Source organism: Zootermopsis nevadensis, unplaced genomic scaffold (assembly GCF_977971745.1).
Source record: "Zootermopsis nevadensis isolate Lab colony 2312 unplaced genomic scaffold, Znev_1.0 Znev_ptg000001l, whole genome shotgun sequence".
Classification (NCBI taxonomy): domain Eukaryota; kingdom Metazoa; phylum Arthropoda; class Insecta; order Blattodea; family Termopsidae; genus Zootermopsis; species Zootermopsis nevadensis.
This window is the reverse complement of record NW_028259133.1, coordinates 1531926-1559756: the sequence shown is the minus strand read 5'-3', so window position 1 is coordinate 1559756 and position 27831 is coordinate 1531926. Positions and strand designations below refer to the sequence as shown.

Below are 27831 nucleotides of genomic sequence, written 5' to 3'. Positions count from 1 at the left end.
AAAGAAATGGTATCGAAACGTATTGCTGTAATTATGTGACATCTGGTGGTTAGAATGTAAATTGCGTTAACCAAGTAATGCGTATTATTATGCTGTGCTAAAACACAATGTTGGAAATAAAAATAGAAGGACAAATCGCGTATATTTATGAAATACGTATGCGAGAAAGACTCCTCTGAAAGGTACCTTCTTTCCTGTTATACATGCAGGTGATAGTACTTTCTACTGTTGTGTTAAACATTTTTGAAAGCAGTAAAAAACAAAAAGAAATCGTTCATGCTACGTCCTTGTGAAACAAAAAAACCGTCCTGCAAAGGTAACAAAGTAGCTTAAAATTAATAAATATTTTCTGCTAAACGTTATAATGAAGATTGTACTTGTCTCTGTTTGTTCTAATATTAACGCCTTCTTATACATATTTTATTTAACAATTTCATACAAAGAAACAATTGTATATAAAAAGTAGCATCGCATTCTGTGTGTTACCCATTTAAAAACTTTCCACGAATGGGGGAACTGTTTATTCCGTTGTTTACAGAACAATTACATTTTTAATAAGTCAGTGTTGAGATCGACATATATTTAGCTTGTGTGAAGTCCTTGTGTTCTGAAAATACCCTTGTGCTGGCTCATGGCTTGATGAGTCATCGTGACGTCACTCTATACAGTGATGACGTAAGACTGGTCGGCATGTGATCGAAACGTTATACATAAATTACGTCACGCTTCAAGGGATGGTTCGGGATGCCTTTAGGGTCCAGCCCATTAAAATTAAAGTAGCACTGTTGTGGCCTTTTTTATATAAGTGATGTGTTTGTGTAGAACGTTCATTTCTGTTGCATAAATATCCAGTTCCTACTACACTATTTTTTCAGAAAATTTAAAAGTTTTGGAAAAGTCTCCGAAGGTAAAACATGGTTGTATGAAGAGCAAATATGTACAGATGCAGATCGTTTCCAGCTTCTTTCTTTATTTTTTCCTTTTCTGAAATGTGCAGTGTAATCTTGACACTGGTACTAGGGATGTCCGGGTTAAATTCTCGAAGCAGATACCGGTTTACCTCAGTTTTGTCATGATCTTTCTATATCAACAAGGAAAAGTCTATGTAATATCTAAAAATTGGTTACTACAGCTTCCTTCCACATTTTATCAATTCATCACACTGGTAGTGTCTGTCCAGTGCCGCACAAAGTATTGAACTAATAATGTACACATTTTATTTAACACAGTTTTTAAGCACGATTTCGAAATGTCACATAACAATGAAACATCTGTGAAGTTGGGTACGGAAAAGCTATCTTTCCCAGTTTTTATTAGAATAATTACATTCATATTATTTTTTTTTAATTTTGTGTTTTATAGAAAGTGATGTCTGCGTGGCGCGCTGTTTCACTGTCATAGACGTAGATAAACACGCGACATGCCTCAAGATATTTACTTTTCTCGCCCTTGTATTTGCAGATTCGTCAATTGTGACATCATGGTTCAAGTGCTTTTAAAAATTCGAGATGACTTACCTACCTACGCGTTTTGGGGTGCATCGCGCGAGCAGCGTATATTTAACCGTATTCAAAGACGTCCCTAGATAATCTGTTCAATATTTCAACTTATCAACACTATCAAATAACACGCGCCATCTGGTGCTGATATTTCGGCTACAGTGCTTATGCAGAGGGATATTTTTTACGAATCATAACAGGTTTTTGGGATCAGAGAGCGAAAACCAGTAGCTAATTTCTTACCGTTGAAATTCCATCCCATACGTCCCAAACACAAGCCAGACGCCATCGAAACCAGCCCTTCCTCGTTCAACGCGTTACGTGTCAGAGCAGGGAGTACATTTTCGGTATTCGTGTTCCTGACTGATGGATGGAAAGCTGTCGGAGTAACACGACGTCAGCAGTTTGGCCGTGAACAGCCTCAACACTGTTGTTTGCTAGTTATAGCATACACAGGCTTTGTAAGGTGTGTGCATTTCTGTTATTGTTAAAGTATTACATTCGAAGTACTTTACGTGTACACTTCTCCGGATTTTCCAGTAGTAGCTCGTTGCTGAATGTAGTAGTATAATGAAATGATGGGTTATTTCCTTGTTGCTCGGACTGTATCTTCTGCAAACCCTATCAATTTACGTCACCCGTAAACATCAGAAGACCGTGAAACCGGCGTATACATACGTTCGTTAGAGAAGTTATAACATCAGTAAACTAGAGCATAATATTCTTCATAGGAGAAATAAATCGTTGAATCATGAGAATTACTGAAGGGGAATTTGCTTTAACCGTTGATTTATCTTGTGTTCGCAAGAGACCGCCACCGGTCCCCTTCATGAACCCAGTCCATTTTTCTTTTCTCCCATCTATTCCAACGTCTTCCCTCGAGTTTGTCATCTTTGTGATTTTTGATGAATGTTGAAAGTTTCTCCAGCTTCCGGTCACTTCACCTGTTCCAAACACCTGTGCTCAGCCGTCGTCAGTCTGTGGGATTTGAGGTTCTCAGGAGGGTGGAGTTTATACTGTTTTGGGTTGTGACGCTATAAAAGGCCTCGTTTCACGTCCGTAACCCTTGCAGATAGTACAAGGAGATCAGCGCTGTTCTGTGGAACCAGTTAACAACAAGGAAAGAAACTCGCTTTCTTCAAGGCCAAAAAAAATCTCGTCTTTATCACGCGCCGCTTGTCAGCTTCATGCAGGAACGTGTGTGTTAATACAAACATCGCTGTGGGGAATCTTTGAGTCAGGATTTGTACTTTGTTGCTCTTATTATTTGAATGCGCAAGTCAGTGAGTGATAGATGACTGATAAATATGTTCTGTGGACTTGCACACTTGTTCGATCAGCGTGCAGTTGGGGGACATCTTGTAGTCCGCTCTGTGGTCAAGTCTCAAACACCAACTCTACGGATACTGTGGTTAGCTTGCATTTGATACGGGCTACACGACGTTTCGGGAATTTATTTCATATTACTTTCTTATCCTGTTCGCCTTCCATAAAGGAACACAAAAAAGTGGTTGTCTTCTGGGCTGTAGAGCCGTGTAGTCTGGCAGAAGTTTTTAGACGTTTCGGAGGTACTTGCTGCCTCCATAATCAGGGCGGTGAGCAACTACAAGACAGCCATCTTCATGAACAATCTCAGTCAAGGTAGTTTGTCTATGAGAGAGGCGACGTTCTAACTGGGTCAAAAAGTTGGCTACACGAATTAAAACATGCTCATATAAATTGTTGGATGAAATGCAGCTATTGCCGATGGTCTGGCGTCGCGAACTGCACATATACTTCGAACTGTCTCTGAGTACGCAGAGTTTTTCGATTGTTGGAATAATGTTTGCTTTTTTAACGTCGTACAAGAAACCCTTGAACAACTCGATTAATTAATTCATCACGCCATTAATGATAATCTAACAAAGATGTTACTGGCGAAACAAGCAGGGCTGTGTGTTTTTCTGGCCGTACGATCCGGTCGAATTCGCCATGCACTCTCCGGTTTACCGTGAGTCTTCGTCCGGTAAATAGAGCTCGGATTTCATAACTGACCTTTACTACAATCACTACAGGAAAATGTTGCGACTGTAATTTAAGCAGGCCCCCCGATCGCTTATTTTTACGTCATTCACATGTTACAATTATCCTAACATTCAAGTGTCGTGTAATAAGGAAAATAAGGAATGGAACTTGATTAATATAATATACGTTAACCCCTGAATTGCATCCATGCTCCCTGCATATGCCCTCATGGCATGCGTTTCAGCACAGGAAGTTCCATGTCTTCGCCTTTATTCTTAAAAATTAAAAAGAAAAGGTTTCAGCCGAATTTGTTGTTGTTGTTGTTCCTAAACTGTAACATTCGCGGGCGAGTTCACAACATTCCAGTTAAGATTCTACATCTAAGGTTGCAGTGCTGTTCCTACAAGAAGAAAAGTTTCTAGTTCATCAAAATAAATACTAATTAAATATTTAAAGTTTGTTGTGCTTTCCTATTGTAATTTGCTGCTGTATCATATTAATTATACTTTGTTTCAGACAGCGGTACACCGGATGTGTAGTCTTATCAAACTTGTTCCTTCCTGTGAAATGTGGTTGAACTGAAGTCGTGCCACATTATTTTTAACGAGCTCTCTCATCGAGTTAGATGTCAAGTTTTTAGATTATTGTTACTGATACCGTAACAGATTAGCGCTTATGAAAGCATGTTATGCAATTTATTTCTTCTAACAAGTAAGCTCAGATTGCTTTACTGAATTATGTTCAGTTCTCTGTGAAAAGAATATCTGTTAATGAACGTGAAAATGATTTTTGCTGTAGTAGCTCGGGGCGTCATTTGGAGCGATGACGTCAATCGATGACGTCAGCACCAAGTGGATTGGGGCGACAACAGAAACCTGTTTCGACAGTGGTCGCGGGTCGTCGATGTCGGATGTACAATGTTTTATTCGTGGTCAGAATAATTGTATTTAAATAACGGCTAGAAATTTTATTTGCCTTGATCTAGATTCCGTTCATAATACTATTGAACATGATACATGTTGCCTTTGCCACTATTAAACTTTTGGAGTCAATAAATATTACATGCCAGGACGCCAGTAAATGAACATCGTTTATTCAGATTTCAGGAAGAATTGATTTGTTTTGTATCGTTTTCTACAGGAAGACGTGTTGCTGAGCCGGATATCTCACGAAAACTTGTTCATATATTGCGCCAATAACATCCCACATGGTTGTTGCATAATCATGTAGTTCTGGTAATTTTGTCACTACACCTGGACACCATTGGAAAGAAAATAGAAATTAAATATTGAATAATGATTTTCAATGCTCCATGTTTTTTTCTGAGCCATAATGGGATGCTGTCGTTATTATCAAAGTATACACAACGCTTACTGCGTAACATGCAATGGACTGACTCATCTACAACCGCATTACTACTTTCGAGCTTGCAAAATTACCAAGCCACTAGTTCTATGGCGCGTAGTGATACATACGCCATATTGCTCGTGACGCGGCCCCCTCCCGCTCTCCCTGTGACGAAGGCCCAGGAATTTTGACGTGGCTACTACGTACTTGCCTGTTTGCCCACTCCGATTGCAGCAAAGTTGGTGACGAGGAATACGTAACTGGTAAGTACTCAGCTGAAGAATAATAACAACGAAGCATGGTGTATGTTTATTGGGAACCCCTGAGGGTGGTGTAGAGCAGGATTTCGTGAAATAAAGCCTTAAAAAATGTCCCAAGACGGTTTTAATCCCTTACAGGAAAAGGTACAGAATATGGCGTCTTACTGAGAGATAGTATGTGTAAATTTAGAAATAAGCCCTACCATTTCTCCCGGTTTATGTCGTGATTTAGCCCGGCGAATATGAATATGTTTTGAAATGACGAAACAACTTTATAGGCCAGATATATTGTGAACTAGTAATTTGTGTACTTTAATACACCACATTTATCATTAATATTGAATTTTGCATGTTATCACATTTTTGAGTTTCTAAATTCTGGATGAATGTTTGAGAATTGATATACTAGATTGTGAGTTAATATCAAAGTGTGACGTAAAATATTTAATATGAGTTGCGATGAGGGTCAAATTAGTAACCACTGGGAAAATACGTAACATTTTTTTTGGTAATTATTTGTCCATTGTGATTATAATTTTTTATTGCTGTTCTTGTAAGGGGGTGACATCCCAAGGCTATGGATGGTATGGTGGAAGAAAATGGAACAGCTGGCAACCCTGGAGGTGATCCTTTGGCACATTCTCCTGGGGACACCAACACTTCTGTGGTTGTTACCTCGGTACAGAGTTCTTCCTCACAGCAACACCACCTAGTTGCTGCTACCAGCATTGTGCAACTCACACTTCCAACACATATAAACAACAGTACAGCCACAGCACAGGTACAGGGGTGCCAGAACCCCAAGCCTCTCCCCTTATTTTTTGGTCAGTGTGTCAGTGAACTGTTAATAAATGATGTCATTGTGACGTATTCCTACCAGTTCAAGACTGAACTGTCTTCTGAAATGCTCACAAATTTTATTAACGCAGTTACAAGCCTATCACATTTCTGCCCTGTTTTTGTGTTTGTTACCGTTTTGAATATTTCAAGGACATGAATTTGAGATTTGTAAAGTTATGGGAAGTCCATTATTTATGCATTAAGTTAGTGCTAACCCCATTTCTTTTAAAGTGAGGTTAATTTGCACAGTCTTGAGTATTCATAAAGAGGAGGACATCATTTATAAAGTGTCAGAATCAGCATGAACAAAAATTATTTTCTATATTTTTTCTCGTGATGCAATATTGACAGTTTTAAGAAAAATTTTAGTACTTACATTATGCATGAACAATCCATTTCTAATTTTTTGAGCACTTCGTATACATGAGCCTTTTGTTATATTAGTCTTTATTTTTTTTTCCTTCAAGAAGGAGATGCATTTGAGTTGGATCAAACTAGAAAATTGTGCAAAATGTTCTGCGTACATTGTCGCGTTGAAGTTACATGTATAATTATGTAATTAATTCTGTTTTTTCCAATTTTGTTTAACAGTTATGGCTGATTGTGTTGGGAAGTGGCTTGCAGAATGCTGGTATTGTTTTATTTAGCATTTTACAGCTATATACTATTTGTTTTGAATATAAATATTTAATTTAATGTTTCTTTTTAGAATTATGTAACATAAAAAAATCATTTGCATGTGAATTTGTTATGTATGAACTCAACATTTATGTGCATGTGAGAAATGACTATATTGAATAATCAGTAATTATTGTATTTTAATTATTACATCTGCCATCTGTGTAACATTGTGTTAATGTTGTTACTTTCTTAGGTTCAGTCAGTGATCCAGGCAAATCAGCAGTCGGTAATCCAGACTCCAGCAAATATTCAACCGGTTCAGATCCAGAAAGGAAATGTAATTCTTGTGAGCAAACCCAACTCTGTAATACAAACTACACAAGGGAGTTTACAGACACTGCAGGTACTCCCATGTTAACTGCAGCAATTGCACTCTTTTTTTATTTTATTTTTTTTATTTTCTTTCTAATCAGTGTGTTACATAAGCAAGGTTGTAGTGTTATGAGTTTGTATAGGAGCGTAGCGTGCACAATGCGGTTTAGACTTATTGCACTTTTTTTGTGAAAGTATTTAGTACTGTGTTTCTTCTCAAGATACACGGTTATGTAATATTTTGAATCTGAGAGGTTCGGAATGATGATCGTTGATATGTTTTAAAAAAAAATGGCAGTAGCTGTGGTGGTTATGCATTTACACCCATTTCTACTACAACAAATGACTGGCATATTTTATGTTAAAATGTAATCCAGGTAAGTAATCGTTCAATAGCGAGGAGAGGTATTAAAGTTGTATTCATCCTCATTTTCGTCCTTGCAGTAGTAGACTTTCTAGTGAGTATAGGACTTTATTTATGTATATATATATTCAGAACCTTTGATTTTGATAAATATGTACATAAGTGTACACTTTTGGTTCCGGAATACCTACTATATGCTATAAAGTAAAGCGGTCGTGCCGCATACCGTGTAGGTTGCTTCGGGGGGGGGGGGGGGGGGTGTCAGCATTGTAATCGTCTAGTCGGGAGGTCGAGCTCAGACTATGACCACCCATCAAGGATGAAGTAATGTTTCCGTTTTAAATACATTCACGCCCGCGCGTGTCGCAAAAGTAGGCATAAGTGACCTAGCGTCGCCACGCAATGTAAACTGTCACGGTTGGCCTTGGGTATTGAACCGACCAATCAGAGAAAGGTTATTTTAACTTAAATTTAAATTATTCCACCAATCACAAAATTTAAATTATTTCATCAATCGCAGACCAAAGCGGGAATGCAAACCAATGACGTTACAAAGTTTCAGATTTCGGAATGAGTGGGAGAAATTAATATACTTGAGAGACAAACTTCTTTTAGTCCAGTCGTCAGTCGTCACTCAGTTGGCAGTTTTTGCAAGTTGAAACGGTATCACGGACGCATCAGTGTATTACATTAACCGTGACCGATATCGTGCCGAGAATTTAATTCAGCAATCCTTTGAAAATAAATACCTAAAGCCACAGCTGAGGCGATTTTTAATTAAACCCCCGTAAACTCAGCATGAGACTCTCATAAATCCCTTCATCGCACCCGATCCCAACTTGGCAACACGCTGCGAAGAAGAAAGGAAACTGTTACAGCATCATGTCCCAGGAGCACTTAACCCCCAGGAAAAGACCCTGGTACCCATTGGATAGGAGGCTGGGTGGGCCCCAGAGCTGGTCTGTGTGCAGGGTCTGGAGGAAAAATCCTCTGCCCCCGTCGGGGATCGAACCCCGGCCGTCCATCCCGTAGCTAGTCACTATACCGACTGAGCTATCCCGGTTTATACTATATTCTATATGGTGTGTATGTTATTGCTGTTCCAGTGTCTGAAGTATTTGCTTTTCTATGTAAAGTCAGCAATAGCTGATTGCTTCTTTATCTATTTGCTTGTGATTGTCGTACGTGTTAGTAGAGTTACTGCTTTTATATTCTAGGTGACTTCTGTGCAGTTACAAAATGGAAAATGACTTGGACAAAGAGGGTTTATATATAGTATTTTTATATATTATATATCAAATCTTGTCCGTCTAATCACAATAATTCTTATTAAATATTAAAATATTACAATAATTAACATTTAAAATATTAAATGATGTTCTTATCGAAATATTCGATTTACATTTGAATTAGTATTTGAATTATTTATCGTTCTGAAGCTTTATATAATTATATACACCTGAGGATGGTTCTTTTAGGAACTGAAACATGAAAAAATGATGGTCTAATGTAAATCGAATATTTCGATAAGAACATCATTTAATATTTTAAATGTTAATTATTGTAATATTTTAATATTTAATAAGAATTTTTATATCACAATATGACGCAACTTTACCATCTTATATATAGTATTTTTATAAAGCATTTGATATAGAGAAAATGCTCTAGCTTTGCAGTGCCACGTAGAGCAGGATTTTTTTATAACACTGTTAGTGCTGGGGCAAAGAGAAAATGTGGAAACAATTTTTTGAATTAAGAGGTATTGTATCACATGTAGCAGAGTCCTTCGGAAAGTAATACTTGCTTTTCTAGTCAAATTGCTGACATTTTATGGAATCCATTGCGTCATTACTCTGTAAGTCCACCACTGTTCCACGTGCTGAGCCACGTGCATCCACTGGTCACTCGTAACTCATTTAAATTTGTAAACAGAAAATTCGTTTATAGTGGATCAGAAAATAACATTAAAACAAATTACAAAAAATGGGTGTGGGGATATTGAATGGATTGAAGTGGTTCCAGGAAGGTTGATTGGTGTGTTCTTGTAAACATTATAATAAATCTGTGGGTTGCATAAAAGGCAGGGAATTTCTTGACCAGCCAAGCGACTTTCAGGAAGGATTCTGTTGAATTTAGTTGGTTAATTAGGTAGTATTACGTTTTTCACAGTGGTTTCTTCACACTTGGTGATTACAATAAATATGATGAGTGTTCGCTGTCGATCACTTCACCCCGGTTATGAGATTACGGTGGCTATGAAATATCAGCGAACCAGTGACTACATAAGTAACTCAGTTTACTGTTTTTATTGTATTATTCGAGAAATTTTCACATTTATTTCATGTGGTTTGTTATTTGAAGAAGACTTCAGTAGCTATTTACCTTCGTACTGATTTAACTGGAACTTGGTTTATGATTAAAATTGTGTTTTGTTGTACTGCAGTATACTTTAATAGAATCTTCGTTTCAGGTTGTGGATGCAGGTAGTGATGATAGCCTGTCCAATGATGATGATTCGACCAGGAAGAGGCGTGACATTCTCACGCGGAGACCGTCATATAGGAAGATTTTGAATGACCTTGGAGGAGGCGAAATAGCAGGTAACATTACAGCATGTAAATGGATGGTTACTTATTCTTGTTTTAGAGGCTGTTGGAAGGTTATCTAATGTGTGTTATGTTTTTCAAAATCAAAATGGGCTATCTAAGCCACTTATAAATTATAGTATTCTCGTAGCTAGGCGTCATACCACCCTAATCGAGGCTCGATTCTCTTTATCAATGTGTAAATTTCTGTGGCGTAACATTTAGATAGCATTTTCTCCACCATTTAATAATTAATCTTGTACCTATAAGTTTCATGAATGTTATGTCATATATTGTCCGTTGTACATTGCTTCTGTGTAGAAGTTTTTGCGAATTTCGCGTGAAACGATAATAACGCTCGCAAAAGAGAGTGGTTTTCTTTCGTTTCTAATAAACATTGTGGTTGTAAGTTGATTTATGAAGATTTAAAACCTGCTACAAGTGATTAAGGATTGAATTAGAAAAATTCTGTTTTTCACTTCAATACTTGTGAGTGTAGTGCATTTTTATTTTATTGTATGTATGTTTGTTCGTCTTTCTGTGTTATTAAGATGCTAGAATTTATTGCAGAGGGGGAACCACATAATGTGTTTATTCATAAAAGGCATCTAATTTTTTCTTTGAGCTTAGAGTCCTGAAAATTATGTACCAATCGATTTAGTGACTACAGTGTTAACACCTGCAGTGTTGCCAGTTTGGTGCCTTCTTACGCATGAAATTTGGCACCCAAACTTTTTTCTGCCTTGGATTTGTTACAGGCAGTTCTGTTGAGGGTTCTATGCTCTCAGCTAATGTTCTTTTATTGGTTTTTCCTTTTTATTGTCACACGACTACTACTTAATGGCTGAACGGTTCTTGATAGGTTTCTTGAATGTCACAAATATTTAAGACTTGAGGTTCTCACAGCGGTGAGTATGAAGATTTCCGTCTTCTGGGTTGTTGCGCTGTGTAGTCTGGTTGAGGTTAACATCAACCAGACTACACAGCGCAACAACCCAGAAGACGGAAATCGTCACAACTATTGACTACAATTTTAGGCCTGCTGGCGGTTTCCTTTAGTCCTTCTATCTTATATAGTTTATCAGAATTTATTTTTCCTAGTATATTATATTGCTTTCATTCTTTTAATGTGTTCATGTAATTTATTGCTGTAGTCCAAAATTATGTATTTGCTATTATTAATCTGTTTTTCTTTCAAATGTCATTCCTCGTACTACTGAACCAGGAAGACCGTGGTCCCAGTCTTTCTTTTTTTCTCTGTTATCGTTCACACATTTGATGCATTTATATGAAGGAAGGGTACTTGTTGGTTATCGGGACACAAAACGGGAGAGTCGAATATCTGGACTTGGATTGGATGGAAAACTGCGCATGCGTATCAGTATACCCGTATACTCTGTTGTTGTTATCTGTTAGTTCGTTCAGTTATTTATTGCTATTCAGTACCATGTCAAAAATTTGGGATTTACCTAACAGTGAGGAAGATTCTGGATTCATATTTAGCTGAGATCATGTGGCAGCGTACAAAAGATAACAGCGATATTTTTAAAACGATTCTAAAATCTATAAGCGAATTTTGGCCTCCGGAGACAGGTTTTAACAACAATTAACATCTCATGCATATCCAAATAAAATATAATAATTTGTCATTTATTGAAATAAAATATAATAGCTTTCAAGTATATGTCATTTATCCACACACATTAACCTAACCTAACCTATTTTTAAAGCATTGTGTCCCGATAACCCACAAGTACCGAAAGAAGTGGTCTGACCATTGCCTTATGCAGTTTTGAATATGTAAGAGTTTTATTTATAATGGGAAGGCAACAAGACATGTGCATGTTGGTTTCGTGTATCTATTGGTACTAGCTAAACACCTCTCATGTCATTTTTTAACATAAGTTATTGCATAACAGCAGATGATGACCTTTAGCCTGGTGCAAGAATGTTGTGCGTTCAGTTGTGTAGAATTGGAAAATATTCTGTAGGTGATATGTGAACAGAATCTGTCAGTAAATTGAATTATTTTGCTTTAAATATAAGAATTACCAATTATGACAGTTTTTGGAGGTCCGAGATCAGACTTACTGTTGGTTGTGGCATATATGGGCAGTCTTCTGTTTTCTTTTATAATAAAACCGGAGGATCCGAAAACCTGCTTTTATAGGATGACGTTACATGGCCATATTGCATTCTACATAATCTTACCATAATACATGATTTTAGTGCTGACATGTTACGCCAGAGGTCTGTGGGCCAAGCATTATTGGGCCCAGTGATCACTTCCCTGCGTACCTTCCTCACCTGTCGGCTCCAGAATTTTATTTGACTGAAGAAAGTTTAATTGGTTCAGTGAATTAAAAGAGGTGTTGAGGAGAAAATAATTGCGTTAATTTATTGCAGTTTGATCAGTTTTCAGGAGTATATGGCAATCTTAAGACTTTGTAGCATAGTGGTAACTATATGTACCACCTATTTTAATCTGTAACTCTTTATTTTACCCAGAGTGATCGATGAGTTACATAAGATTCTTAGAATAGACGGTGATTATTTACTTAAACAGTATTGAATAATTGATTTTTGTAATGGAGAGGGGTTATGTTTAATTGTGGTAGAAACTGAATTTTTAAATAATATTGAGATGAGCTTTGGCTTCAGAGGATTGTCTCAGGCAAATGTTATAGAATGTAGATAGTTAAAAGGAGAAAGGAAATGAAAAACAGGAAGTTTTTGTTGCAGAAAGTATTTGATGAATTATTCTGTTGTTGTGTTTTTACCTGTACGAAAATTTTTGATCTTGCGTTTGTGGGTTTGATGTCTAATTAGCTTTCAGGTTTGAGTCATCTTGATGTCCTTCCAACATTTCAGTATTCACTGTACATGCCATCTTCAGGGTAAATGTCATTGATAGGAGAAAAAATAAATATCAGGGAAGGAAAAAAGTAACCATGCAGATGGAGTAAAATGTGAGTAAAGTCTGTTGCCGTCTCTTGTTCTCCAGGACCCGGCCCATCGGATAGAACTCGTGACAGTGTAGCAACGAATCACCTACGATCTCCTTTTCCTGCGTCCCTTTCCGAAATACACGTATGAACCGTCGCGTTCTCCCTGTTTACAGCATTTGCCATGAAGTTGGCACCTGCGTTGTTTGCCCAAATTTTGGAAGGACTTTTAATAAAAAATGTTGCTCAAACCCAAAAATAGATATTTTATACCTGTACTAAAAGTTGACTAACTGTTCAGATGTTTGTTTTCAATGGAGATGAGGTGTACTCTGGACAGAAGTTAATGTTACATATATCTTTGCAGTGGGTAGAGGTGAATCCTCATCAGAAGTTGACACTAATGAGGATAGCGAGCTGTCATCTCATTCGATTCCTTCCCACTACCAGACTCATACTGCCACAGGTTGGTTCAAACATTGCTTGTCCGGTTAGCTTGCAGACAAAAAGCATAAAAGTTAAAACAGGTGGAATAAACCCTTATGTAGCTTTACATTGTTCCCTTCCTGCCGCCTACCCCCCCAGTTGACACCTGATGTTGGTTCACCACATGTTGCCAGCCACTTTGTATTACAAACTATTTGATAAATTTTGTATATCAGCGTCTGTTCTTTTAGTAGGTACTGTTGGGACTTCTTTAAAAATTTCAGTAAGAACTGTTGCCCAGAATATGAGTTAAAAAAACTCTTGCAGAATGTTTGAGCTTTTTTAGAGTAAGATGTGGGTCTTTGTGCTGGTAATTATCCAGTCCTCCCTTCGTTTTAGATAACTTGTATTTCTGTATTCTTGTTGATCATCTTGAATTATCAAACAGAATATCGTGAGTACTACATTAGAAGGGCAGAATGTCTGTGTAGTTTCATTGTCAATGCTTTGAATCTCTGTCACGCTAAGACGTAATGTGTTTTTGGCTGGCAACATTTTATTCATGCACCTGTAACTACCAGGGTGGGACGTACGGTGACAGTAACACCTTTATCGTGGGGGTGGGAATTTTGGTTTGTTGCTTCATCCTACATCCTGGCTTTATGCTGAAAGAAATATTCTTCGTGTATCTGTACCTTAGAAAATACCAGATGGTCCAGTGTTCTGTATAGTTCTGAATAATGAATTTTGGTGGAATATCTTGCCTGATTTTTTTCACATTTTGTTGAGAATAAATTTCTAAAGGTTATGGTAATACAACTTTCATACTTTGGGAAAGTTGATGTTTGTTATCGTTAAAAGGGAATATTAAATTTCATGTTGGAAAGTATTATTAGCAAAGGTTCTGAAAACTGTAAACACCAAACAAATTATATCCACGTTATTCTTGCTTGAAAGAGCACTGAACTGTTCCTTAGTGAACACCAGATGGGGTTAAGGACAAATGAATACATAAAAAGAAAATCAGCTTACCGGGTATGTAATGTTTGTCCATCCTGTATTTCCTTACCAGCTGTTTTCTCTCTCCTTATAAGCATGTACTGGCTGAATGGTTCTGTGTTAATCCAGCATATCTCTAAACGAAGGCACAGTCTCACATGTTTAGTCAAGGTTTATGAATGTGGTGGTTATTGTAGTTTTATCTGCTGTCTGACAAAATGTTGTGTTGTGCTGCAAAAACATCAGTCAGGTTCTTTTACTTAATTTAAGGAGCAGTTAATGGCGTAATTATGAAGATATTCATAATTACTTTTGAAAAAATTTAAGAGGCTGAAAGTAAAGTCAACAAAGGGAATTTGAACTGAGATGCGTCTCTTTTTTGACAGCGTCGTCCATAATGTAACTCGGTGATGGGCAAGACTGGCTGATTGCAATATTTGGATATCATTTATGGTACTTCTCTTTTTTTAGATTTAAATTTCCTTGTTCACAAAGCTTTTAATTTCAGAAAAGAAACTAAATAGATAAATGTGTAGACTTTGATGGAAATTTTAGTTTTTTGGTCCCCAGCTTATATGTTTGTGTAGGAAAGACAGGTGACGGCCACTGCAGATGTGGCTCAGTGTGTGCGTTAACATGTTGAGAAACACTGATCAGAGTTTAGAGTATCCTGTCGGATGTAATTATAAACAGTGTAGTTGTGTTTCTGGAAAATATAGAAATTCAGTCAGCATGAGTAAGTGATAGTTATGTAATAATTTTTGGACTACTGGATTTTTCTCGTGAGGCTCTCCAGCCCCCTCTCTCTTCAAAATAGACTGATGCAGTCTCTGAGTAACATAATTGCTCCTGGTTTAACTAATTCCATGCAGTCTGTTTCTTGAAAAGCTATTAGTAACTCATGTAGGTAAGAAATTGTCCAAAGATTCATTACTGTGTTTACAACAGGTCACCTGGTCCCCGTTCTGAGCCGTATTAATCCATTGCATGTAATGTCAGTTTTAAAGATCTATTTTAATGTTATCCTCCCTTCTACACTCAGGTCCATACAAGTCTTCCAAGTGGCATTTTCCTATCAGTTTTCCTTTCAGGTTTTTCAGACCAAAATTTTGTATACATTTTTTACTTCCATGTGTGCTTCATGCCCTGCCCATCTAATCATCCTTAATTTGGTCACTTTATATTTGGTAAAGAGATCGAATTATGAATCCCTTTCTTATGCAGTTTTACCCAGCCTCCTGTTGCTTTCTTTCTCTCTGGGTCCACATATTCACTTTAGCATCTTTTTAAAACACCTTCAGTCTTTCCTCAAGATGGGAGAGCAGGTTTCACACCCATACAAAACAACAGGTAAAATTATAGTTCTGAATATTTTAACCTTACTTTTTGGATAGCACATGGAAAGACGAAAGATTCTGGACTAATTGGTACCAAGTATTCCCAGAATTTAATTTAATATAATAACCCCATAATTTCTTTGTGAATGTAATTTTATTTTGTTACTATCATTCCGAAATATATGAACTCATGACAGTTTTAAGGATTTGTTAGCTATATCTATAGTATGATTTTGTATTTAATTCTGGTGATGAGACATGAACAGGTACTTTGATATATCTGCATTTATTTGTAGACAGCTGTACTGACTGGTAATGTAAATACAGCTTTCTATGTTTTTTGTTATGGCATTTCCCTGATAAATTAATGTAATCTGCGTATTTAAATTCGCATACTATGGCGCTGCCTCCAGGACTTGAACTCCAAGTTTTAAGAATAGAGCACTGCGCACTGTGATATACTGCAACACATTACAGCTGGACCACATGTAAGCTGTGACATTAAAGATTAAATTCCAGTCTCTCCTCCTTTTCTTGGACCTTCCGAATTGCGTGCTCTAAAGATAGGTTGAAAAGCAGTGGTGATAAGGCATCTCCTTGTTTTAGGTCATCGCCCTTTTTGTAATTTGGTACTGTAATAGATTTTTTTCAATGCTGTGCCATTTCTTCCTTGTTCCAAATCACACTAATAAATTTGTCGATGTTCACATCTGCTTGGGTTGTTTCTACCAGGATTTTATCAGTACTTGGTGATTTATGGTTTTTTAGCATTTCAGTAACAATATCAGTATCAGAAGAACTAGGTTCAGGTGCTAATCGCTCAGCTGTTTGAATTTCACTCTGCCTAACACTGTTAATCCTATGTGAATTTATGGTTGAAAAATGCAGTTCTTCCATGTGTTTTGCATATTGTGGAAATCTGCAAGCATATCAGCATTATCATCCTTTGTGAAGGTATTTCTTGGTTGATGATAACTCTTCACTCTTATACAGTCACTAATATTTTTATTATTACTTTCAGTCGAGCTCATTAGTTTTGTCTTCAGTTACTATCTCTCTTGTTTCCTCAGGTCCTGTTTGTTTCACATTTTGCATTGTTCAGATTATCTTACTTAATTGTGTTTGGATTCTGTGGCCATCGCAGTTTAGCTTGATTTGTTTGATCTAACTAGACTGTGCAGGTATAATCCATATCAGAATATACAGAGATACCACACACGTTCCTTGCAGAGTTTGATGTAAAAAATGCCATATCATTCATACATTATGCATGCTTTACCACAAGTATCATCTATGTAAGTGTAGCAAGAGATTGTAGGCAATATAAAAACATACATGCACGTCTTCAACATAAGATTTATTAATTATGTTTTACCTACTTCTTACTTAAAAGAAATTGGCAGATTGCAATTTAATGTACAGGTAGCCCTCGATTTGCGCCGATTCAGAATAACACCGATTTTGAAACCAGAAAGTCAAAAATGAAAAAAATATATTTTACTATTATTTATAACGTTTTACAATGTTTCTCGTACTGCTTCTTATACTAAACTGTAATTTTTACATCACTGATTTTGAATAACAATTATAAATACAGTCGTCTCTGCAATTATGTATGTTTCGTTGATGCGAATTTGCTCCAATGATGTAAGAAGACTAGCGCAAGAAGTGGGCTTGGACGAAGTGTCAGATGAAGATGTAACAGAACTTTGGAAAGCATGGGCAGCCTCTTTCCAATGAAAACTTAGAAGAATTGGCCGCACAACTGGGCCAAAAGGAAGAGGAGGAAAGAACGGAAGAAGAACTTCCTCTACGAGAAATGAAGACAAGATCTCCAGCGCATCCTCTCAGACATGGATAAACTCACTGATGAGCTCTGCGAGATAGACCATGACTGGGAGCGGAGTGCTACAGGGAAGAGGAGCATTATGGCATCCATGAGGCCTTATCATGAAATTTTGAAAGAAAGAAAGAAGAAATCACGACAGTCCACACTACATGCCTTCTTTAAAAAACATGACAATCCTCAACCAGGGACTTCGAAACAGAACTAACACCGGTTCATCACGCCATCACCGATTGTAAGTGTATAAAATATATTTTTTAAATTCCCTTTATTTTATTTACATTATTTCAGAGCTTTAAATGTAACGCCATTATATTAGTCATCAATGTTTGGGTGCTGGGAACGCATGTCATTGACTTCCCATTGATTCGCATTATAAAAGAGTTTCAATTTACGCCGATTCCGTTTACTTCGGTTCGTCCAGGAACGCATCCCCGGCGTAAATCGAGGGCTACCTGTATTAATTTTTTGCTTATCATGAGCTTACAAAGATCAGTCACATTAAATGGCATTTGTGTTGTTATCTGCGTAGAAGTTTGTCAATATCAAGTCGTGTGAAAATCTGTTATCATAATCATGTTTCATCATACCCATCCAACAGTTCTCAAGTTGATTCATGTGGACAGATGGAGATGGTTAGCCCTGTATGCATTCGTTTTACAGACATCACGCAAAGAATGCGGAATAGTGTTGACCATGGTTTTTGCCACTTTTATTTGTAACTCCCCAGATTTTACCGTATGAATCACGAGTCCCTGTGCACCTTTAAGAACAATTTGGCACAACTGGTTAAAAGAAGGGAGTGGTTAAGGTCACAGTCACATGACACCCACACCTAGGGTATGCGGGTACACAGTGACTTTTGAATCATCCTACATTTGACTGAGGTTTTTATATTGTAATGCTTTCCCAAGCCCGGCCGAAGGTTGCGCCAACATTAAGATTTTCCCAAGGAAGCTTGATGGAAATTTTAATCTGATATGATTCACTAACATTTATATTATTAGCTTCTTTAGATTAAATGTCTGCATACAAAAGTAATGCATTGCTCATTTACATACTGAAGATATGTCCTTAACTCCAGCAGTTAGTGGAGAGTGTGACGCTCAGCTCCTTTAAAAAAAACTGGATATTGTGTCTATGGAGACTTGATCAACCTAATTTTTATGTCTACCCTTTATGGTTCAACAATTCTGTTATGTTTCAAAGCACTTCTGTAAAGTAGTATCAGAATCTTCTTTGTTACACCTGCATGCAATACCATCAGGTTTGGTATATGTTATTTGCACTTTTGTAATCAGATTATTATAAATCATGTATGTAGGCATGGCTTGATAGTACAGTTTCTGGCAAGAAACTGATATATTCCACGTCTGTTAATAACAAGTGGCAAGGGAATCAGGAGGTTGAAGACGAGTGGCAGGTAAGGAAGCATATACCATCCAAACTATAAACATAATTTCCCAGTAGCAATACTTTCTTAGCTCACTGTGTCAGTTCCTATGTTGATAATGTTTTTGGTTTACCTGTTACCTGAAAGCAAGTGATGGAGTTGAAATGTACTGTATTGTGTGTCTACAGGATTTCTAGGAAGGGTACTGTACATATTTTAAGTTTTCTGTCTCAGATATGTAAGTGTGAATGTGTATATTATGAAACGTACATTATGTAGACCGTACAACACCGTAAAAGAAAATATTTACTAAACCATAACAGTGTTACAAATTGTGAATGCGCTGTTGGCGCCATGCATGTGGTCACCTTAGTCGATAGTTGATCAGGTGGAGGGACACATTTCTTGCAGTGGATTAAACTAAAATGAACTTAATATCTGATGTGTGGAGTCAGGTGTTTGCTTTCCTTGGCCTTGCTCTCCCATTGGTGTTTCTCTGGGCTGATGTCTCTCTGTATGACTTGGGCACATTGCTCAGTCAGTATAGTGATAAGACAGCTCTTCATCATAATGGCTCTAGGCCAACCCAGCTGCCTCGCCACTGGGTACAGGATTTTGTTTCCTGCAGAATAAAACTGGTCGGTGTGATGCTGACTGCTTTTGTCAGTATACACCAGATGTGGAGAAAATAAATTTGGCTGGGTCTTTCAGCAATACTGTTGGAAAAAACTTGGTCTTTTGGAAAATATAGTGGCTGGTGATGATACATGAGTCTTCTAACACAACTCAGGAACAAAGTACCAAAATCTCTAATGGAAAAGCCCAGAGTCATAAGGGTGTTCCCCCCCACCCGAGAGAAAATGTCAAATTCGAAGGGAAAACCAATGATGACCTGATTTTTTTTATATCAATGAAATTCAGTTTTGGAATATTTATGGCAGAATGTTTGTTGAAAGTTATGATGTCTTTGGCCAAACAAATAGATTTTGAATCGATTTTAGCAGATCCTATTTTTGGAATATCAATGGTACTCGATTGTTTTGGCCGTATTGCGATGTTCCTTATTTCAGAATAATCTAATTTCTTGTCACTAGAAGAGATCCAGATAAGTGTGGTGATGGTGCTGAAAAGACTTACAGAAAATTATTTTCTGTAATGTTTTCAGGAATGGCAGAGATATTTATATGTGTCTGTATAATCAGAAAGCTTGTTCTTTGGAGGATGGTGACTTCATTCTGGTTATTTTATTTGCCGAATTGAGGTATTTTAACTCATTTCCATTTCGGATGGTGACTGCCATTCTCTGTTACTCATATTAGATGTATATAACATGAAATGTTTGTTACAGGTTATTTATTACGAATCAAAATTAAAAATTTTCTTCACTGTTACTAAAGTGTAGCAGCAGTAATGAGCCTGTCCCCAGAATTTTGCATGAATGTACCTTTTGCTGATTGATCTGCTGTCAGTGTCAGCTAGTAGTACAGAGGTTTTAGCAGTATTAAAAATACTGCAGGATTTTGTTAGCATCTTGTGATCCCACTTATACAGTTTATGAAGATTTCTGACTTCTGGGTTGTTGCGCTTTGTAATCTGGTTGATGTTAACCAATGTTTCAGAGGTCATACTGCCTCCGTCATCAGGGCGATGAATATTCATCGCCCTGATGACAGGCTGTATGTATGACCTCTGAAACGTTGGTTAACATCGACCAGACTACACAGCGCAACAACCCAGAAGACAGAAATCTTCATACTCATCGCCCTGATGACGGAGGCAGTATGACCTCTGAAACGTTGGTAAACATCAACCAGACTACACAGTGCAACAACCTAGAAGACAGAAATCTTCATGCTCACTGCTGTTTAAACCTCAAATCTTATATACAGTTTATGTTTTTGACCCCGTGAAAACAGTTGCAACATTTTTTTCCCCCTTTAAAATTGTTTGATATGATTTTTTTTTTCTTTTGAATTCTCTTTTACGTCCTAATCACTGTGATGCTGTTCATATGAGTAGGATGACAGCCAATATTGCATGTGACTGTTGCTATCTCTGCATTGATTAACAGAGCACTGGCATATAGTGGGACAGCTTTACTTTTACTTTAACTTAAATGGGGCTTCGAGGCATCTCATATATATGCATTTGTTATTCATGTCAGTGCCTTGTGTTGGAAATGTCTGGTGGTGGATGTTTGCTTGTCTGCTGATAAGTTAACTCCAGTTTGTCAAATTTAAATAACTCTGATGGGGGAAAAACGTGTGTACAGAATTTTATTTGAAGCAGCCACGTGGATGGATGGGTAGACAGATTCTGCATGTATGAACTTCAAGTGACTTTATCTGATCCATTTATTCCTTTGGTGGTGATACCATTTGGTATGACTTACTTATTGAAAAAATATGACAAGAATTGTCAGCCACAGATTGTACCGTGTACTACTTACATATACATAGTTTCAAATGTGGTACCTGAGGATAATGTATTTTTAGATTTAAGTAAAAAATGGACATGAATTAAGTAAAAATTATTCGATTATTGATTACTATAATATTACATACACACTGAAACTTTTCTTAGCTTACTAGAAGACCCTGGTATCAGAGAAATGTGAATGATTTGTAGTGCATGAGTGGATGACAACATGATTAATCTATATTCATGAAAGAAAAACAGGTAGCCTTCATCAAGTCAGTTTTGTTTCTTTTCAATGTGTCTTTGACAGGTCTCTTCATATTATGATGTGGTCTGGAAATGTTCAATGGATGTACATCTATCTTGCAATTTAATGGTTATATTTTGAACATGAATTTGCATGACATGAGTTGGAATACCAGATGCTGTGTGGCAGAATTACTTCACTTTAATGAAGAGACAGTCCATTAATAAATTAATGAATAAATACATAAATTAATAGTTCTCATTTGGTTCATGTTAGAGCCATTTTACTGTCCTTTCCATAGTATCCAGAAACTAGTTCTCTAAGAAACAAGAGATTTTAAGTACATGATTTTTGAGCTTGGAGATTGAACTACAGAAAAAGGCAACTTAACAGTTAACTATGTTTTGTTATTGTTGTCGGCTTGATTATATTGCTTTTAATTATGTGCACTACCAGCTGCCACATTGTTAAATACAAGGAGTTTCTTTTTATGAAGAATGTAACCAATGTGTTTCCATAGTGTGTGTGTGTGTCCTGACATTCCTTGGCTCTAGTATACGCTGTTTCTTTAGTTGAAAGAGCATTCTCTGTATAGAGTATGCTGTTGTAACCAGTCATTTGATATAATAAAATGATGGCCACTGCAGATTACAGCTGTCCAGGGATGAAGAGCATTAAATTTTGAATTTTATTTTCATTTTATATATGAGCTTATGAATAAAATGTCAAAATTAGACCACTGCATGTATAAAGATGACTGTCTTCTGGGTTGTTGCACTGTGTAGTCTGTTAGAAGTCTACCGGTATTTCAGAGGTGCTTTCTGCCTCCATCATCACGGTGATGAGTATCTTGATTGCATGATGAACAGGCAAGTGAAAATTATGTACAGTTGAAGTGGATATTGTATTTTGTATTTATTATTTATATTGGCAGTGATACCGGCAGGAGCGATTCAGATTGCAAGTCAGGGCGAGACTGTGCAGGGACTGCACACGCTAACAATGACGAATGCAACGACGGCAGGTGGAGCGATTGTACAGTACGCTCAAGGTCAAGATGGTCAGTTCTTTGTGCCTGGTACGTAAATGAGTTGTCACAGTGGATAATGCGGTATGAAAGAAATTGTGCTCTTATGCCCTTGCTTTTGGAATTGGGATGGTGCTGACAACTATGACTTCATTGGCTCCCATAAACTCGTGTAACTGGTGTTTGTACTTCAGAAAGTTTAAAGAGTTTCAAGACATTTACCTTGCCTACCAGCCCTTAATCAATAGTAGAAAAGAGGCAGCTAAGTGAGACAGACAGCAACAGTCCACTAGTGTTCTGGGTATTATCAGTTCTCAGATATGTGTGTGAAACCTAGTTTATCACATGAAAAAGCCCACAAGAGGTCTTGTGTTTTACTGTATTTTGTTTTGGTATTATCCATTTTTAATTATTTTAAATATCAGCAGTTTAAAAATGTATAAAGTTTGCTTTGTCTTCAGGTATGAAGGTACTTCCTCTGAGGGGCCTCTTAGTTAACGCTGTTCTCCATCAGTGGAATTTTGAACTCATTCAGTAATCTCTTACAAATGGCAAATCAAGGAAGCAACAAACGAATATATCTCCATGATTACAGAAAGCAAGCACAAGTAGAAAAATTGTAGCGTTTATAAAATACTGTACTTATTTCTTGTCATCTTACTCAATGCAGACCCTATACAAATAAATAAATAAATTACAATTACATTTTTAATCAATTTGTTTACTGTTCAGAAACAGGAAGATTGGAAATCTCTGATGGACAGCTCCTCAAGCATTTTCAGTATTTGTAAAAGAAATGCTTTGTGTATTATAGTGGTAACACAAGGGGGAGGTATTGCTGGAGGTCCGATCATAGCTGAAGACCAGGCGAGAAAGAGAGAGATGCGGCTGCTCAAGAATAGGTGAGCGTAATGTGCATTCCACATGCTTCAGCATATTGCTAAAACCTGTTTCTGGGAGGCCAGAAAATAATATTCTTTGATCATAGTTTTGAGGTCAATTATATAGCTAGTCATGTTTGTGGGTGTTGGTAATTCATCATCATCATCATCATATAGTGTGTGGTTGTCTTCTGAAATTGGATTCACAGTCCAAGAATTGAGGTTTCGTATTTTATACTGCTATTGGTAGAAAAGAGAAGAATGGTAGAGGCCAGTTGAAAATGAAGTTTTTATGTATCTGTAGACAAACAATTGCAAGGAGAAAATTTAAGCACATCTTACTTTGTAGCTAAAATAATTGTGTATGCTTGTTGTTTGAACGAAGCTTCTGAATGATGGTGCGTCAGTACCCCAGAATTTGGTTTCAACCTTACTTTTTTACATGTAGAAGAATGTCTCCATGTGTTATGTTGTTTTGTAATGTTTCCAACAGGGAAGCTGCTAGAGAGTGTCGGAGAAAGAAGAAGGAATACATCAAGTGTCTAGAGAACCGTGTGGCTGTGTTAGAAAACCAGAACAAGGCTCTTATAGAGGAGCTCAAGTCTTTAAAAGAGTTATATTGTCAGCAAAAAACAGATTGAGGTTGATACTAGTGAACCTCATCCTGGGAAACTACTTGTTCACCTGTTACTGCCACCTGTGACGGGCTGGTTACTGTGTTTTGTGTTTGCGTCACATGTGCAATGGAAATTAACGCTGTAATTAACACAATGTTAATTATGTATTGTGACCAAAAATAAGTTACCACGTTATTGGTCATCTGGTTTTTTGAGGTGCATAGCTGTGATTGGCCTTGAGTGCCGTCCCGAGTCTTTACTTTAAGTCGCTGTAGGAAACTGCAGTATCTGACAGCATGGTTCGGTTGTTAGCCATTCTAAATCGGTATGCATTAGGATGGAATGCGTGGGCAAAGAAAGTACCTTACACTGTGAGTGAGTTTTTCCTGCTTTTTTATGTTAAAAAACTATCTAAAAAGAGCTGTTTTCTTAAGGTATGACAGAAGCATTGTTGACAGTATCTGTAAATTTTGTATTTAAGTATAACTAATGTCAACAATGAATAATATATGGAAGTGTGTTTGTAGGAAGGAAGAAAACTCGCATTGACTGTTGTGTGTATGAAGGCTTGTGAGAGGTGTAATGCCAAAGTTACGTTATAGGTATATCAGACGACCTGAATGAAGCTGTAAGACTTGTTCCAGGCTTGGAAAGTGATAGATGACGCCTCCTCTCCCCTCTTCACCCCCATATACTTCATTGTACTTGCATTGTGCCACCAAGACTGGTTTATAGTTTAGGATCTTGCTTTGGTACATACTCAGGGGCTAGGAAAGTAATTATGTGCCATAACCAATTTTCATGCTGTCACTTTCATTCTTTGTTGTATCAGGATACAGGAACCACAATCTTGAGTTCTGGTTTTTAAAACATTTAAACAGCTCTTTTTTTTTTGTATATTTCTTTTATTTGATAGTTTTCGTGGGAAAATGTTGATTTGAATAATGAGGATACTATGTTAACCCATGTCCTTTGTTAAATGTTTTGCTTTTAGAAGTTGATACATTTTTGAAGTCTATATTTTTCCTTTGTTGTGTGATATTGTACCCTGTATCTGAGAAGTATGTTGAGTACAAAACTGTTAGAAATCAGTGCTTAAAGTGTGAGGGGTTAGGGCAGATATTTTATGTTTACTTACAAAACAGTGTTTTATATACGGCAAACACATCTGCTTCTGCCTGGCAGTTCACGTTGCAGTGAAGGCTGGTGATTATAATTATCGAAACTCGTGTCATAAGTACAGTATCATTGGCTGTATTGTTGGGTGGCCATATATCATACTGTACATAATCTTCACGTTTAATTTGTTTTCAAACCTGTTTATTGTGTATGTACTATTAGATATTTCCAAACACCTATCAGTAATTTTATGGTCATAATCGATTTTGCACATAAGCATAAAATGGAGATAATGTACCAGCACTGGTATGATTTTCAAATTGTTTTTATTGTTTAGATGCCATTGTACATTGTGTTGTACAACAATATTAGGATTCTTTGGTTTTTACTTTTTGCTAAGGCAAATATTTGTAATAGTTGTTGGGATAACATATTTTATCATGTGCATAAAAAGATTTGTCCCTTTCTACTATAAATGAACTGGAGCAGTGGTATTTAACCTTTTTTGTTCGTGTACCCCCAGATATAATTTCTCTTCAACTTTGTACCACCAAAGTTGTTTGTGTATAATTCAGGTTATACAAAGTATATAATCTACGTCTAAAATAAATTAAATAAATTACGTTACTGATTATTAAGTGTTTATCATAAAATAATATATATATGTATATTAAATTTCACGTACCCCTGAGATGTGTTCGCGTACCCCAGGTTGAATACCACTGAACTAGAGCATCGCAGAGGTATATCTGTGTGCCATCTCTCACTTGGGAATTTGATTTTTTTTTTTTAAAAAACGTTATATTTGGCATTGTTCAGTACCCAAAATGAAGAGAGACATTTCACATTCTAAAACTCGCTGAAAGTTCAGGGATAGTCAGGGGACCATGTCACCTGGTTTTATGAAAAATGTTCCCCCTTCCACTTCTATGCTTTAAGCTCTGTGTCTCAGTTGATAATTATAGAGAAACCCTGTACTGCACTGGGATGTCTGTCTGCAAGGGAGCAACAAATGTTTGAAAGTCAGATTATGACAAGTGAAATGCTGAAGGAGAGTTGTTGTTGTTATTATTATTATTCATATAAGGAATGTACATATATATATTTTTTTAAATCAGTCGACATAAACTATATTCTAATGTTAAAATTACATAACTATGTGTTTCAACTTATCAGTCATTCCCAAGAACCTAAACATTTCTCAGTCCTGTGTTTGTCTTTGTAATATTTACAAAACCTGTGCATACATTTAGCAGACATTTTCTACAAAATTGAAAAATGAAATATAATCGTTCTGGCTAAAATTTTTGACACACCCATTGTTTCTCATAACATGATGTTTCAGGAACTGGATCTGTCTGTGTCATCTGGTAAAATAAGGGGGACAAAAGGGTTCCTATTCTATGGGGTCCCTTAGAAGGAGCTGTTCTCCATCACTGGCTTCAAAACACTGTGTTATGAGAAACATGATGGATAATGTCCAAAATGTTAGCTGAAAATATCACAATACAGCATTGTCAATATCCTTTAGAATGATATTAAATATTATCTTAACATTAAAACCCTACTTACACCACAGGTTTTCATAAGATAGAATAATTAATGTAATCTATATCGATGTTTTGGTTCTGATAGTCATTGATGCTTCATTATTTCATTTGTAATATATAATCTCTATCTAGTAGGCTATCTGTTTTCTGTATCTTCACTTCTCTTCCATTTTCCTGTAGTATATGTTCATTTAATTATATTTCTATCTACCTGTATTGATATTACTAATTTGTAAAATATTCTTACACTTCAGTGTTATTGATTATATTTGTTGATGTATGTTCATGCTAAATGTGCGAGTTGTACTGTACTTTGTGTACTGACTGCTGTATGACCAGCTGTTTATGGGCATTACATGTACATGTACTGTAGTAATACATGGGCAGATGGTGCATAAAGTGTCTAGGATATGGCAATTTAAAAATAATACAAGACTGAAAGATGTACTTTGGACTGCATTGAAATTTGAAAGGTGTACTTTATGTCGTGATAATGTGGGTTGCCTAGTTCTTAGGTAAAAAGTTACAGGCAGACATATTTGGGTTCAGAAGATGTTCTTTGCTTGTGCTGGAGCGTGAAGAACACCTACAAAAATCACTGTGGACAAATAAGAGATTGATGATGACCAGTGACTTGAAATGTGCAGCCCTGTAAGTTTTAATATGAAAATATTGTTTGTGTTGACTGATTAAATATAAATAATATTCCTTACCTCAATGAAAGTTATTCACAATAGGATGATAAAATACAAGTTAGCTTATTATTAAATTTATTTAGTGATATTGTTCATACCTTACAACTGTACACTTGAGAGTTAAATGACATTAGCTTAAAGGGGGAAAAAAAATCAAGTGATTGTTTGTAAATACTTGTATTTTTACATATCAAAATGGGTGGTCTCTTCCTTGTAAGAAAAAGTCAAGGTTAAGTATACCTTGCTGCAAACTGTTGCCTTCTTTTGTAAACAATTGCCATGCCACCATCATTTTATAAATAGCACATGTTTTGTAAATATAAATCTATAATGTAGATGTTAAAAAGAGAATATAATCTTTGGAAAGTACATGCAGTTCACAAAATGAGGTTATATGTTTACATTTGATAAATGCCAGCATTATTCAGTGAAACCT

The 27831-nt window shown here is 36.6% G+C and overlaps 1 protein-coding gene across 9 annotated transcripts; it reads left to right on the top strand.

The window, feature by feature from the left end:
* Nucleotides 1–221: 221 nt before the first annotated feature.
* CrebB (Cyclic-AMP response element binding protein B) lies at nt 222–27764 on the top strand. 9 transcript variants are annotated; one of them, XM_022084705.2, is made up of 9 exons: nt 222–316; nt 4644–5113; nt 5669–5789; nt 6825–6974; nt 9781–9910; nt 13208–13306; nt 22441–22584; nt 23348–23435; nt 23908–27764. In XM_022084705.2, the coding sequence occupies exons 3-9, from the start codon at nt 5688–5690 to the stop codon at nt 24053–24055; spliced, it is 861 nt and encodes a 286-aa protein (XP_021940397.1). In that variant the 5' UTR covers nt 222–316; nt 4644–5113; nt 5669–5687; the 3' UTR covers nt 24056–27764. The 9 variants fall into 9 exon arrangements, with proteins under 9 accessions (XP_021940397.1, XP_021940413.1, XP_021940388.1 ...); XM_022084721.2 differs by lacking the exon at nt 222–316 and adding an exon at nt 1688–1965 and having other exon boundaries at nt 6825–6917; XM_022084696.2 differs by lacking the exon at nt 222–316 and adding an exon at nt 1714–1965.
* The last annotated feature ends 67 nt before the right edge of the window (nt 27765–27831 follow it).